Source organism: Dissoconium aciculare, assembly GCF_010015565.1.
Source record: "Dissoconium aciculare CBS 342.82 unplaced genomic scaffold K489scaffold_21, whole genome shotgun sequence".
In the NCBI taxonomy this organism is placed as follows: Eukaryota; Fungi; Ascomycota; class Dothideomycetes; order Mycosphaerellales; family Dissoconiaceae; genus Dissoconium; species Dissoconium aciculare.
The window spans coordinates 137,536-151,266 of NW_022984971.1; the positions used below are offsets into that span (position 1 = coordinate 137,536).

Genomic DNA, 13,731 nt, shown 5'->3' on the forward strand with positions numbered 1-13,731 from the left:
CCACTGGGCAGATGGACGAGTGTGGTGATGGTATGTTGGACGATTTCATGGTCGAACGGTGTCAGCACAGTCGGGGGTGACTAAGCGAAAAATCACAAGCGCGCCCGGCGCAGCGCGAATGGCTCAGTCCTGCTTTCGCTCGTCCAACCAAAAGGTTATTCTTAGATTATCCTGTCCTTGCGATCCATGTATCATTTCACGTGTCCAGTACGAGATAGTAAGTTCCAGTAAAACACTAGCGCGATCTTCGGAAGAAATGTCATCTTCGGCGAATCCCAACAAGCGCTCCGCCGATGCTCAAGAAAAAGCCTGGGTCGCAGACGAGGACCGCTTTGTGCTCCAACAAGCTAAGAAGAAATCCCTCATACGGATCAAGGGTGGCAGAGCACAGCCCGTAGACTGGTTGACAGCGATCCTCGTTGTCATCGATCCTGCCCACAATGAGCTCGATGATGAAGTTGAGATTGAGGATGCGGAGATCCGCGACCCAGAAGCCTTGTTCAAAGGAATGGATGCCGATCAGCTAGCAGAGCTTGCCACCGGAATTGAAAACTTCATTACATTGGAGAAGAGCCGAAGTAACCGTGACTATTGGACTGTGCGTTGGTTAAAGCATTATTCATACTTCAATTCATGCTGATTTTTCACAGTTGATGAAAACTATCTGCGAAGATCATCAATCACAGACGTCAAATCCGACAGCATCAGACAAATCCTTCAAGCCGGTTGCTGCTGGTGTACATAAAGTCATGGAGTCCAAGACTCTCGACGAGCTTGAGAAGCTAGAGAAGCAGATTAACACGAAACTATCATCCAACGAGGCTATTGATACGGACTACTGGGAGCACACTCTGAGCACCTTGCTCACATACAAAGCACGAGCACGCCTGCGGAAAGTCTCTCAGGCAGTCGCTGAGTCCCGAACGCAGCCGAAAAGGTCCGAGAAAGCCGAAGCAAAGATTGGTGCCAGCTCCATAGAGAACGAAACGCGATCGGAACCACCCGCCAAGCGCGCACGCACTGATTTAGGCGAGACCTTTCAGCCTGTGATGAGTCAATATGACCGAGAAGTCGCGCGCGGATTGGGAGAGAACGAAGAATTGTTTATGCAAGAGGAAGAAGTCACGACCAAGAACCTCGCAAAATGGTCTGGCCAGCATCGACCACGCAAACCGAAGTATTTCAATCGCGTGCAGCTTGGGTATGAATGGAACAAGTACAATCAGACACATTACGACCATGACAATCCGCCACCCAAAGTTGTGCAGGGATATAAATTCAACATCTTCTACCCGGAGCTATTGAACCCGACCGCAACACCAACATATCGTCTTGAGCGCAGTGATGGGAGGAGACGAGGCGAAACGACGACACCTGCAGGCGAAAATGATACTTGCTTAATTCGATTTGTCGCCGGTCCGCCATATGAAGACATCGCATTTCGGATTGTCGATAAGGACTGGGACCACAGTGCAAAACGTGAACGTGGTTTCAGAAGCACGTTTGACAGGGTATGTGACAAGCTTCCATTGGCGTGGTGGTCTCGGCGTCCGCAAGCAAGACTAACGCAGCAAATAGGGTATTCTCCAACTCCATTTCCAATTCAAGAAGGTTAGCGCTAGACTCAATTCTGCGTGGAGAACTGATCGCTGATGATGAATGCAGATCTTTTATCGGAAGTGAACAAGTCCAGCAATAGGGATTATGCATCAATCGCGTTATCTCCGACTCATGCAGCTGCTACGGATAAGAAGTTTCATACGAAGCTTTTGGTTGACTTCAGGTGCCATATGGCTATTGTAACATATCCGAAACCTGCTCGGAATGTGGTCATGCAAGATGCATGCAAGATGCCGTTGGCGCAGGCTCTGGAGTATGTCTGGAAGTTCCGATGACTAAGCAATCTCCTGACCATCGACCCGAGCTGCCTGAACAGGTCTTTCGTAGACGGGGTAGTCGTGTTGTTTTCGAAATCCTGGACCGACGCTCAGTGGATGATATCTGAGCCAGAACGCAGCACTGAAAATGTTAACTACCAGGACTTAGAGTTGTGTAGCTTTGCCAGACGAAGGGTGCTCACATCTTCATCGCCGATTGAGGCTCTTGTTTTGCGGGATCAGGTAGTCTGTCAGCACTCAAATATGCAAGCATGCAGATTTTACTCGCGAATGACCTCTTCATCTCAGCATATTTTTGATCCTGCCAGACTGCGTTATCCGCATCCGCTGCAAAGAAGCGAAATTTACCCCCGCAAGATCTTTCGGACCAATGTTCCGGAGCATGCTCCGTGAATTTCGGGAGCAGAAGCAAGGGATTCGCTCAATGGATTATTTCCAATGCGAATTTGTACCACTTTGGTATTTGATGAGGTCGGCCCTGGTCAGGATGTCTGCAGAACCTGCTCACTAATAGTGCTTTTGCTCAAAGCTTCCATTGCACAAGCAGACAGAGCTTGCAAGTAGAGCTCGGACGGAGACCATGTACCGAATGTAGCCCGGATTAGCTTACTGCTGTACAGGTCCCGGCATCATGTCGCTTGCGCCCATGAATTTTGATTGGCGTGACTTATGGAAAAAGACGTCTTGCACTTGGCTACCCCGGTGACCGTCGCCGCGCTCTCGTAGTATTGCAGAGCCTGATGTAGACGAATCCGTCGACGTTTGTCAAAGAACATACAGGCAACTTCTGATCTCAATGTTGTCGGTATGCTCGTAGCTGAGCAATGATAAAACATAATCGTGCTCTTTACATCGTGCCACGCTCATTGCTGGATGGTTTGCTGACCTCGTTATATTGAGCTCCGGCAATCATTGACAGACAACACATTGTTCTGTCCTTTGCTTCACCACGTTTTCCGACAATGAAAGATTTGCTAAAGCTGACAGATCTGTACAGAATTCTAGCAAGCAAGTTCGATATCAAATGTTCAAAGCAATTTGGCATGACGAATTGAGCGGCTGTGCGTGGCCGACCAGCAGATTCAGGGGTGCCCGGCATCAGAACAGTTAGCCGCCGGGCATGATTCCGACTGCAAGCCATTATGACATGACATTTGCAATGGCTTTCCAAATAGCAATCATGACATTGTGATGGCTCGTCAAATAGCAATTGTGACCTTGCAATGAGAAATGGCAATCCACGAGATGATCGACTATATATCAAGCATGCTGTCGACCAAAATGGCTTACAAACAGCATCCCCATCAGCCTCATTGCAAGACACTCCATAATTCTCCCTTCGTATCTACAAAGAACACACTACACCTTCTCACAAACTCTTTCGTGGATCGATCTCGCAAAAGTCACGGAGTGTAGACCACAGTCCGCTGTTGCAATGAACGACGAATCTTCCTGGCCGCAAAACTACGCGGATGAACCATACCTAATCTCCGCTGTCGAATATCAGATGAACACCGATCTCGCAACGCTCTCGTCTCGTTCACTATACGATCCGAGCAACCCGCACAACCAAACTACGCCGTACCATTCTGTCGTAGACCAAGACCATGGCCTTGGCCCTTACTATGCAGAAAGTAGTCAAGTCTCGCAGATGTATCCAGAACCCACCAGCCAGAACAACGTGCAATATTTTTCGTCACTGGCCACGCCAACAGCTTATTCAGACAGCGCGCTCTACTCACAAACGTCTCAATCTTACGCACTCACGAACAGTGTCCAGGCTAAAATTTCCGAAGGACCGCCGTCCGTGTCGACTGGAACGCCAGCATTTACAGAAGCATCATTCAACTCTGAAAATGGTACGCGAGAAGGTAAAGAGGAGAGCGTTGCTAAGCTATTGTATTGTTGCCTGCTTGAAGCACCCCGCCACACACGCCTGCTCGGCGAAATCTACGACTGGTTCATTGAAAATGGGCACAGCGACAAAATTTCGCACGATAGCCGGACCAACACCATCCGCCACAATCTCTCGATCAATGGAGTAAGATGTATAAACCCCTTTTGGTAGATCTCTGTATTGACCAGAATGATTTGTAGGATTTCTTAAGTGTCGGAAAGGAATCTGGCAAGAAGGCCGGCTGGGCTCTTACAGACGAGGCTCTTGTTCACGGAAGCAGGTCGACCACTTGGTGGCGAAAGAAAAAGAATGCGGAAAGGCGGGAGTCGCGATCTTCGTCGAATCAAGGGACTAAATCATCGACTGGTGGTCGACGAGGTCGGAGCGCAGCTACTAAGAAGATGCCGGAGATCCCGGAAGTCCCACAGACGTCCGGGGAGACAACACAAGAAGTAACTCTGCCTTGGAACAACTGGCAACCTCCGTCATGCCAGCCAAATCAGACTTTCTCACACTTGACAATGACCTCAGGTCCATCACCGCTTGGCATGCCGACCACCATCGCACAAATTTCCGATATCTCCATTGCCACCGCGATGCAATCCCAAGGTCAATGGCCCAACCCGACCTACTCCGAGCAGAATATCAACTACTATCCCGCATCGTCCCTCCATCAAGCTCCAGCAGCCTGGCCGACCACAACCCAATCCTTCTATCCCGGATCACTTCCGGCGAACAATCAGGTCCCAGCGCCTGGCGGCTACAATCCCTCGTCTCAGCAACAGTTCTCTTACTCCCCCATGCAACAGATGGCTTCTCCATCGACAACTCACCCTGCCCATCAGCCAGAAATGCAGCAATACCAGCAACCGCAATACCATAACTTCCCTTCTCCGTTATCTCCTCTCTCCCTCAACGCTCCCCAACAACAGCAGTACTCCCAACAGACCTCGGCCATCGATCCATCTCTCGGAGATTTCTCTCCTGACAAGTCGGACCCACAGGGCGGAGCGATCCACCAAGGTTTCGCCTCGTGGAATGCCACTGATCCGTGGTCCACCCAAGCTCCAGGATACCAGGGAAAAGGGAATTGCAAGCTGTTCACGGTGTGAAGGGATGGTGTATTTTGTGCATTGATGGGGAATTGTGCTACAGACTTGTTCACCGCTTTTTTCCGTGGGCGCAGACATGTATCATTATCATCGTTTTATGTGGCGTTTGGGTGTGAGTTTTACGGCGTCCAGGTTGGACAGGCGTTTGAGATTTTCGAGGTTTGAAAAGGGCGTGTGCTGTTTGTTTTTCATGATGCTTCATATAATGGATCGGAGATAGAGGGCGTTTCTGGGTTTCAAGCATTTGTCTTTACCATTGAAAATGTTCCGGTAGTCACTAAAGTCGCTATTCCGTGAAGCACTATGATTCTATGCAAGAATGACAAGTAAAGCCCCAATATGACTACAAGATCCATTTTCTAATACGGGAAACGCCCGAGTGACATTTTAATTTTCTATACCGGAATACCCCTTGATGATCCGACACTACCGCCGACACAACTACACAAACATCCCTCCGTGGGACAACCCGCGCCCTTCGCACTCCCAAACCAATACTGATAACAAGCCGCATGGCCACTATGACCACATGCAGTACACGCGGTGAGAAGCCTCGTATATTTTCGCTTTCTCCCCACAACCGAATCATTCTCTCCATCTTCTTGATAATTCCCACAGTCCGCCACAGCAGAGGACCAGGGACTCTCTTTCTCCCAACAAATCGTACAAGCCCTGAGCTGTTGCGTGACATGAGGATCACATTTGGCACAAACCGCCTGCTTCCTGGAATCCGGCGCGACTGCTTTCCCGCAGGAACCACATCGGAAATGGACATCGTTGTCACTCAAGAAATCCTCGTAGACGGCCGGATAAGCCGGATATGCTATTTTGCGGAGCTGGGCGGCGCTGGAGAAGTCCTGGCGGGAGACGAGTTGTTCGTGATAAGTTGCGAGGACGGCTTCGATCTGGAGGGGTTGGAGGCCGGATTGGAGGGGCCGCTCGTAGGCGCAGAGCTGGAACCACCGGGAGATTTCGGAGAGGTCGAGGTGCAGGTTGTCGATGGCGTGGTGGAGGTAGATGCGGATGGTGCGTTTGACGTCGGATTCTGGGAGGGGATGGGTGAGGGGTAGCAAAGGGCAGAGGATCATAAGGAGGGAGGTGACTGCTTGCGGGTTGGGCTGCTCGATGGTGTAGAAGGTTATTAGTTGGGAGAGCATTTCGACGAGGGTCCAGGGTTTGCCGTCTTCAAGGTCGATGTAGTCTGCTGCATGGGCGGGATTTTCGGGATTGTGGGTGGTTTCGACAGCGTGGATGCTGCCGACGTCGTGATCGGATGGTGAAAGGTGTTCATGATCAGAAGTGGCAAAAGGCGATCGTACGTCGGGGATCTGAGTATCGTCTGGCTGAGAAATCGCTGGAGTTCCGGGTGCGTTTACTGATCGGGCTTCGACCGGCGAGCCATCGAGCGACATCCCTGAGACCTCTGGCTCTACAGGGGAGTCAGCACTGATAGAACGTTCCGGGCTCCAAGTGCTGGTGATCTCGGGGGCAGAGCCCAAGCTGTTACTGAAGACCTGTTGGTCTACATTCCTACTGTCCGCCAGAGTCCCCGAGCCTTCGAAGAGCATTGATTCATGAGTGGGTACAGAGCCATCTCGAGCTTCATCATCCATTTTGCGAACAGTCCCCCGACTAGGTCTTTCAGCCACGAGTTTATTGGATGACTCGAAAGATGAAAGACTACCCGGGAAATATGCGCTTCCAGAGTCGAATGACCCCTCGAGAAACTTGAAGCTTTCTTGACTGTCGTGTTTCTCCAGCATTGGCATAATGGGTGAGCCGCGATTCTCGGGATCTTCAAAACGACGCGAGTACTGTGGCTGTGCACTCCAGCGTTCCACCCGGTTGAGGTGTTCATCTGCCTCATCTTTGATGTGTTGGGTTTCGAGATCCGTCAGATTGTGAGCTGTCAAGGGTCGGTTCCCATCGTCTCCGCTACGAGCATTGGCGTGCAACAGTGACGCAGCTAAAGCCGATTGCTCCTGTACCAGAGACGGCGGTAGAGTCAAAGTCTCGTCGATCGTGTCTGGAAGTGGAAGCAAGTTCGATAACTTAGAGGTAGTGGTTGGGCGAACCAGTGGTGTGGGAACATTAGAGGTACTCTCCGGCAGTGCCAAATGATGAATGACCGAGGAAACGGGTTGCATCGATGATGGCGATTGGCTGGGCGACTTCGTATACTGAATCGCGAACCGCATAGCCAGATCTGCAATATTCATCCGCTTCGGATTCGAAGAATGGCTGCCGATGTCAGCTCGTTCAACAAGCTGGCGACACAGCACTTCCTTCTCCCGTAAGTGATTAGACAAACAGAATTCAACTATCTTCCACGATTGGTACAGTCTCATAGCACCAGCGAGAGCGGCGGACTGCATGCAGAGATCTATAACCTTCAGGGTATGTGCCCGTACCTCCTCCATGTTCATCGTTTCAAGTGACCGGACCATATGGTGCATCATGAGTTCAGGCGCAGCAAAGCTGAGCCCGGGATCTGGCAGGGAACCACGGCAGGATGCCTGCACCGGACGGCAAGATTTGCGATTGAACAAAATATCGTCCAATTTAATGGTCGGCTTGGCTGTTCGATCGTTATGTGGCGTAGCTGAGCCTGAGCTTGCGCCCTGCACTCGAGGATGACTGTCAGAGCGAATGTGTTGACGGTTTGGAGGTGCGATGCTCAGAAAGGTCTGGTCCAGACTGTCATCCGCCCAGCTTCGACTTGAAAGCTCACCTCTCGGACTCTGACCATGACCTTGTCCGAGATCAATGACTGGCCGCTGAATGCTGGAGGTATTCTTGGCTTTTCGCGCTTGTGCGACGAAAACGGTCTCGTTCCTCGGCGACACAGCAAGGGCCTGCAGATTCCGTCTTTCTAGCGCCTTTGGCACGTAATGCATATCCGTCTGCATAAATATGCCTTCGCGACCAACAGTCCATAACAAATCTTGAGAGTGCCAATTCAACCCGGTCGGAGCTGAGGCATATGGCGCCAGCTCGCGAAATGGAATATGCGGCCTGCGTAGATCCCACAGATGTAATATTGGTATCTCAGGACTGTAACATGCGAGAACCTGTACGCACAGATTTGCGCCGTTGTCCGTCTTGATTGATGACTCACACGAAGGTCGCCAGCGAGCATTCATGACGGGGTAAGGGGTCTTGATCTCCCAGGTCGCTTTCTTCGGACGATTAACAGAGATGTCAAAAACCCGTATAGTCTTGTCAGAACCGGCGCTGACAATGTGTTTTCCATCGGGGTGCCAATCGACAGCATTGCAGGCTTGCAGGTGGCCCGACACCTTGACCTTAGCCACGTGGTGATTGCGCCAATCCCATCTTTGGATGTCGCCATTGTCTGTCCCGAAAGCGAAGTCGAATCCATCAGTAGGCGACCATTTCACATCACGCACGCCGCCGGCGTGACCAGAGAATTTACTTCTACTGTGCAACGTCGAGGCTGGAGTCTTGTAGGCACGAAGGTCCCAGAGTCGAACAGTACCATCTTGACTACCAGACAAGAGCAAATTCCCGGAATGGGGATTGAAGGTGAGTTTATGGACCTGTCTCGAATGTTCATGTAGTAAAGTTCCCTGAAGTCCGGCAATGCCAAGGTTGTAGAGGATGATCTTTCCGCTGGAGGTTGCAGCCACGACGTAGTTGCTGTAATCACGTTTCGCCCAGGCGACATCAGCGATATCAATTTGATAGATGTCGCGAGGCGCACCTGATGCATTCTTGGGAGTACTCAGAATCGTCGTCCTCAGATTGAGGTCCTCGGCGCAGTGCCCTCCCTCGACTTTGACAGTTTTGAAGATACCTTTGCCGCCGATGAGCGCGTGCGTACCACTCTCATTCAGTGCTACGGCATTTATGTGTAGACCAGTCCTGTGGCTCACTGTCGCATCTTTGGAGATGGACAGAGATGGATGTCGTTTGAATTGTGCACTACCACGGGAGAAACGTTCTTCGTCTCTATCTCCGTGAGCGCTGGGCGGGCGAGAAGGCGCATAACCGAGAAATCTCGACGCGGCATCTCGTGCTCTTTGTAAGGGCCTCGGAGCAGCGATGGGCAATGAGGGCGCTATGGGAATTCCGATGGCATGATTTGAGTGATTTGCAGAACCTCGTCTGCTCTGCAAGGCTTCGGAGTTCATGGCGGCCCGTTGTTGGCCGTTCGAGTCGACCACTTCATCTCATGCGCATCGATAGCAGAGCGCATGCTGGATAAATCGGGCGATATTGTGATGATCGTTGAGCCATCGAGATGGTTTCTATTTTAATGGCGATAACAGACTTTCATGGTGATCACGACGGTGTGATCGATGGCTGGTCAACCTTGAAAGTGACTAAGCCAATACTGGTGCGTCCATGAATTCGGGGATCTCGGAATGTCTGCCACGACAGTACACCTAGGTACTTTGCAACTCGAACTACCACCTCAGTGGCTCAAACATTTTCTGCGTACGCGTCTCAGGTAGATACAAACATAATACCCTCCTGTATGCCCTGATACTGCGCAATACATGGAGACTAATAAAAACCCGGTGCACGCAAACAATCGACAGATTCGTCGCTGCCTGTATCCGTGCGAGCCCTCTGCAGCCGCCGAACTACAGCGGAGTTATCCGCAATTCAGTCTATTGGCCATTGAGCCTTCGATGAATTTTGGTGGAGCCTCATCCGCAGACGCCGATGTGGAAGACCAAGAAACGAAAATAAATATATGTACAGTTTTCAAGTAATTGCTGTAGATATAAGAAGCGGCTGATTGTTTGGAAAAAGAGTAGAGTCATGGCAGCATTTTGTTTTCTCATTTCTTCGTTACAGGTTTCTTTTTCTTTGTCATTTCTGTCAGTCTAACCAAACTTTGAGATCGTTGATCTTCAGGTGACAAACATCTCTTCAATTGCTGTGCAAACCGCGTTCAGCAATTCCACTCGAGCCGCCACAAAATCAGGATATCTGCTGGCAGATTCCTCAGACCTCTATCCTCTCACTTCACTTCCGAAACCAAGGACAAAACACCAGAAGAACATCATGGCTTTCCCTGACTACGGAGCGGCGCCTCTAGTGAAAACATTCTTCCTGGCTCGCGGGGTCGCTATTGCGTCAATGATTGCAATCATTGGTATGACGGCCGACTTTATCGCGCAGATTGTCAGCACCAACAGGACGGTGCCGCAAGAGATCATCGGGACGCTGATTATGGTAAGTGTAGAGGAACGTTTGGGGAACTTAAGTCTGCCATATGCTGATTCTGATCCAGACTTGTATCGCTGCGTTTTACAGCCTGATTAGTTTGCCATTTTTCTATTCAAATGCAAACCTTGAACTCCTCGTCATGGCCGTCATGGACGGCTTGCTGCTCATAGGCTTCATCATAGTCTCAGTCTTGCTCGGAAAACCGGTGTCCTACCTCGACTGCATGGTGATTGGCGATAGCAACGCGGCAGGCTCTGCACAGTCAGCAGTACAATTCGCACAATCACTGGCTTCCACTTTCAACAACAGCGACGGCACACTCATGTTGAGCAATTGGGCGAGCGCCACGAAAATGAATTGTTTGGAAACCAAGGCAGTTTGGGGGTTGGCTATTGCTTTGTCAATCTGCTTCTCATGCTCGAGCTTGATCCTGCCGTCGTTATGGTTTAAGGCCAAAAAGACGAGCGGGAAGCTGGCTGTCTGAGCAACACCGGCGCACAGTATGCAGGGTCTGCAGGACTGTCCAACTTCGTTCAACTTCCAGTGAGGAATTCCGGTAATATCCAAAGAAAGCAGACGATGTCGGGTAAAAATCTGTCGCATGGCATGATGTCGTTGCATCTCGCAGCGTCGTTGATGGACCTGCAGGCCGCCATGTGCAAGACCGCAGGACAAACCTCTCAGGCTCTCTGGGTGCAGGAAAGCAGACGAAACGCCCGTTGCCAAGCCACTCGGAAGTGTGAGAATCCGCCGCGGATGCAATTTGACGCAACGGAACACTCATGGTCGATGGCGCGTCAGGAAAACGGCGCCAGCCTTTTTGTCGATAAATTAATGATACCTAGGTAGTAATCGTAATATGATAGCTCGCCGTTGAGATATGTGTCTCAAATCTGTTCGACGTTCTTCATCCAGCCGCGCGCATCGTATTCAGAGGATGTGTGATGACGGAATTCTTATCAGAAGGGCACACAGATCGGCGGAGGAGGGTGACTGCATTGGGTTGTATGGTGCAGTAGGAGTGTTGCGATGCTGTGAAGGGAATACGCAGGAGTATCCAAAAATACGAGCGGACATGAACACATCCGACCGGAAGAGGTTTACTACTTTACGCGGCTCGCAGTAGCGTCCGTGGGAATTCGTCACAGCCAGACTCGGCGGGAGGAGAAGTGAGAAGGGGAGATAAACACTAGACCAGATTGAGGCAAGACGAGTGCAGAAAATCGCTGTAAAATCCCATCCAATCTGAAATCTCTATCTGGTAGAGAGTAACGCCGACGCGCCCGTCGCAAACCCATGGCGCGTCCTTCATATAAACCAGGCTTCTTAAAGTCTCGAGCATTAATTCCAGCCCTGGGACCGTTTTCCCTGGCAGTTGCGTAAAGGTTCCCTTCTGTCCACCCATCCATTGTTTTGCCTGGCACTCATCACAGACAACGATTCTGCTCCCCTACAGGGCTGGCGGATGTTTTCGTTGGAGTTTGTCTCGCCTCTCTCCCTCCTCCTGGACCACGCTTGTCGCATCTCTCATCGTTCTACTCGCCATCTTTGTCTCGCCTTTTCTCCATCATCACCACATTGTGTACCTGTATATACAGCACATCGACCGACAACCACTGTCATTTACATCTTGACCATCATAGAACATTCGCCACATAATCTGAATCACTCATCGTTAGCCACAACATCTTAATCCCACATCATCCTCGCGACTAGAGGAAGAGAGTCATACAGCAACAGAATCATACACGAACAACGACAAGTCGGGTGCAACTTGCCCGATACACATTCGCTCCTGTTCGGTGTAACCAACACCGACTACCCGGCTATTGAGATCCTTCTCTCGTCGTACTGCGACCATCGCACCGCAGAACCTCTGTCATCACAATCCCGAAACTCATCACGATGAGGCACGCACTTAGTGCCATCGCCGCCTTGGTTGCGACCTTTTCCCTCGTCGCTGGCCAAGGCGCACCAAAGTGTGGAGGTGGAGCCAAGTGCCCAGCATCATCACCATGTTGTTCAGAATATGGCCAGTGTGGTGTTGGCGCATACTGTCTTCAGGGTTGCGACCCCAAAAACTCCTTTGATCTTCAGTCTTGCACAGCCAAGGCAGTATGCAAGAGCGGAGACTTCAAGATGGACTCATTGAAGGATGTGCAACAAAATACCGTCTACCTCGGAGATGCCAGCAATGTCAACTGGGTCAGTTCCGGTATTCCGGTCGTGTACAACAACGAAGCGCTTCTTCTCACCATGGCCGAGAGCACCGTCGGCACACTGCTCACTAGCACACACTATGTCTGGTATGGAAAGATCAGTGCCAAGATGACATCGAGCCAAGGCAAGGGTGTCGTCACGGCCTTCATCATGATGAGCGATATGAAGGACGAAATCGATTTCGAGTTTGTCGGAGAGACGGTTAGCAACGTACAGAGCAACTACTACTTCCAGGGTATCACCGATTGTAAGTGTTTCGCGAGCGGAAATGCTTCCGGACATCTCCCGCTAACGTTCCATGACAGACGGAAACATGATCAAATTGGACGTTGACAACTCTCGCTCGAACGTGCACACCTACACCATTGATTGGCAACCCGATCAGCTCTCATGGGCTGTCGATGGCAAGATCCTCCGAACCATCAAGAAGTCTGACACTTTCAACTCTACCGACAACACCTACCACTACCCTCAAAGTCCCTCGAAGATCCAACTTTCCCTGTGGCCTGCTGGTCTGCCATCCAACGGTGAAGGCACCATCACCTGGGCTGGTGGTCTCGTCAACTGGAACAGCGGATACATGCAAAACGGTTACTACTACGCCATGGTCAGTGACATTCAAGTCGAATGCTACAACCCTCCCTCAGGATGGAGCAACAACTTCGGCAGCAAGGCGTACTACTACACCAGCGCCGAAGGTACCGAGAAGACTGTGGCCATCGGTAACAACAACACCGTTCTGTCCTCCTTCTACGCCACTGGTGACAACCCCACATACGACCCCTACGGCAAGAAGTCTGGCGACAGCACTGCTTCTGCTGCTCTCCCTGCTGTGACCGCCGAGACCGTGCCCGGTATTTCCGGCGGTGGAGTCCGCGGAACCGACGGCTCTACTTCCAACAGCGCCAATCCGGGCAGCAGCGGCAACAATGCTGGTGAGAGCGCGGCCAACCCGAACCAGCAAGGCGGCGGTATCACCAGCTTCTACCAGAATGGTGGCGCCATGGCCAACACCAACGAGGCAGCGCCGAAACTCATCGCCGGCAGCGGGATTGCTCTGCTCGGCTTCTTCATTGCGGCACTCATGCTTTAACCTTCCATTTCCACCACCACCTTCAATATTTTTTAATACCTTTTCAATCCTCTCGCTAACGCCCCAACAAATTTAACGGCAATTCTTTTTATTATTTCTGTGTGCGATGCTTTGCCTTGCGACTGTTGTATGGAGGAAAGGAGATATGAGGCACAACGAGAGTGTGATTACCCCGGATGTTGTTTACATGCACGGAAAGCATTAATTACCATTCCATGTTTCTGGATAGGATCCCGTTCCAGCAGGACGAGGGAAAAAAATGTCAAAAGAATTTCAAATGATCAGAATCATGCTCGTCAAGTACTTCAG

At 50.9% G+C, this 13,731-nt stretch overlaps 5 protein-coding genes across 5 annotated transcripts; 4 read left to right on the forward strand and 1 right to left on the reverse strand.

The window, feature by feature from the left end:
* Nucleotides 1-256: 256 nt before the first annotated feature.
* K489DRAFT_413975 (uncharacterized protein) lies at nt 257-1,683 on the forward strand (the record flags this gene model as incomplete). The annotated part of the gene is made up of 4 exons (XM_033608109.1): nt 257-598; nt 651-1,511; nt 1,579-1,611; nt 1,666-1,683. 4 exons carry the CDS (start codon nt 257-259, stop codon nt 1,681-1,683), a joined length of 1,254 nt encoding a protein of 417 aa, XP_033455229.1.
* Nucleotides 1,684-3,186: 1,503 nt separating this feature from the next.
* On the forward strand, nt 3,187-4,081 carry K489DRAFT_130412 (uncharacterized protein). Its single transcript, XM_033599039.1, has one exon. It carries the CDS (start codon nt 3,334-3,336, stop codon nt 3,964-3,966), a length of 633 nt encoding a protein of 210 aa, XP_033455230.1. The 5' UTR covers nt 3,187-3,333; the 3' UTR covers nt 3,967-4,081.
* Nucleotides 4,082-5,167: 1,086 nt separating this feature from the next.
* K489DRAFT_385158 (WD40 repeat-like protein) lies at nt 5,168-9,346 on the reverse strand. Its single transcript, XM_033606026.1, has one exon. It carries the CDS (start codon nt 9,059-9,061, stop codon nt 5,303-5,305), a length of 3,759 nt encoding a protein of 1,252 aa, XP_033455231.1. The 5' UTR covers nt 9,062-9,346; the 3' UTR covers nt 5,168-5,302.
* Nucleotides 9,347-9,697: 351 nt separating this feature from the next.
* Nucleotides 9,698-10,593, forward strand: K489DRAFT_435325 (uncharacterized protein; the record flags this gene model as incomplete). The annotated part of the gene is made up of 2 exons (XM_033608594.1): nt 9,698-10,115; nt 10,174-10,593. Exons 1-2 carry the CDS (start codon nt 9,945-9,947, stop codon nt 10,591-10,593), a joined length of 591 nt encoding a protein of 196 aa, XP_033455232.1. The 5' UTR covers nt 9,698-9,944.
* A 930-nt stretch (nt 10,594-11,523) lies between these two features.
* On the forward strand, nt 11,524-13,618 carry K489DRAFT_385161 (glycoside hydrolase family 16 protein). The gene is made up of 2 exons (XM_033606027.1): nt 11,524-12,576; nt 12,635-13,618. Exons 1-2 carry the CDS (start codon nt 12,015-12,017, stop codon nt 13,420-13,422), a joined length of 1,350 nt encoding a protein of 449 aa, XP_033455233.1. The 5' UTR covers nt 11,524-12,014; the 3' UTR covers nt 13,423-13,618.
* Nucleotides 13,619-13,731: the final 113 nt, after the last annotated feature.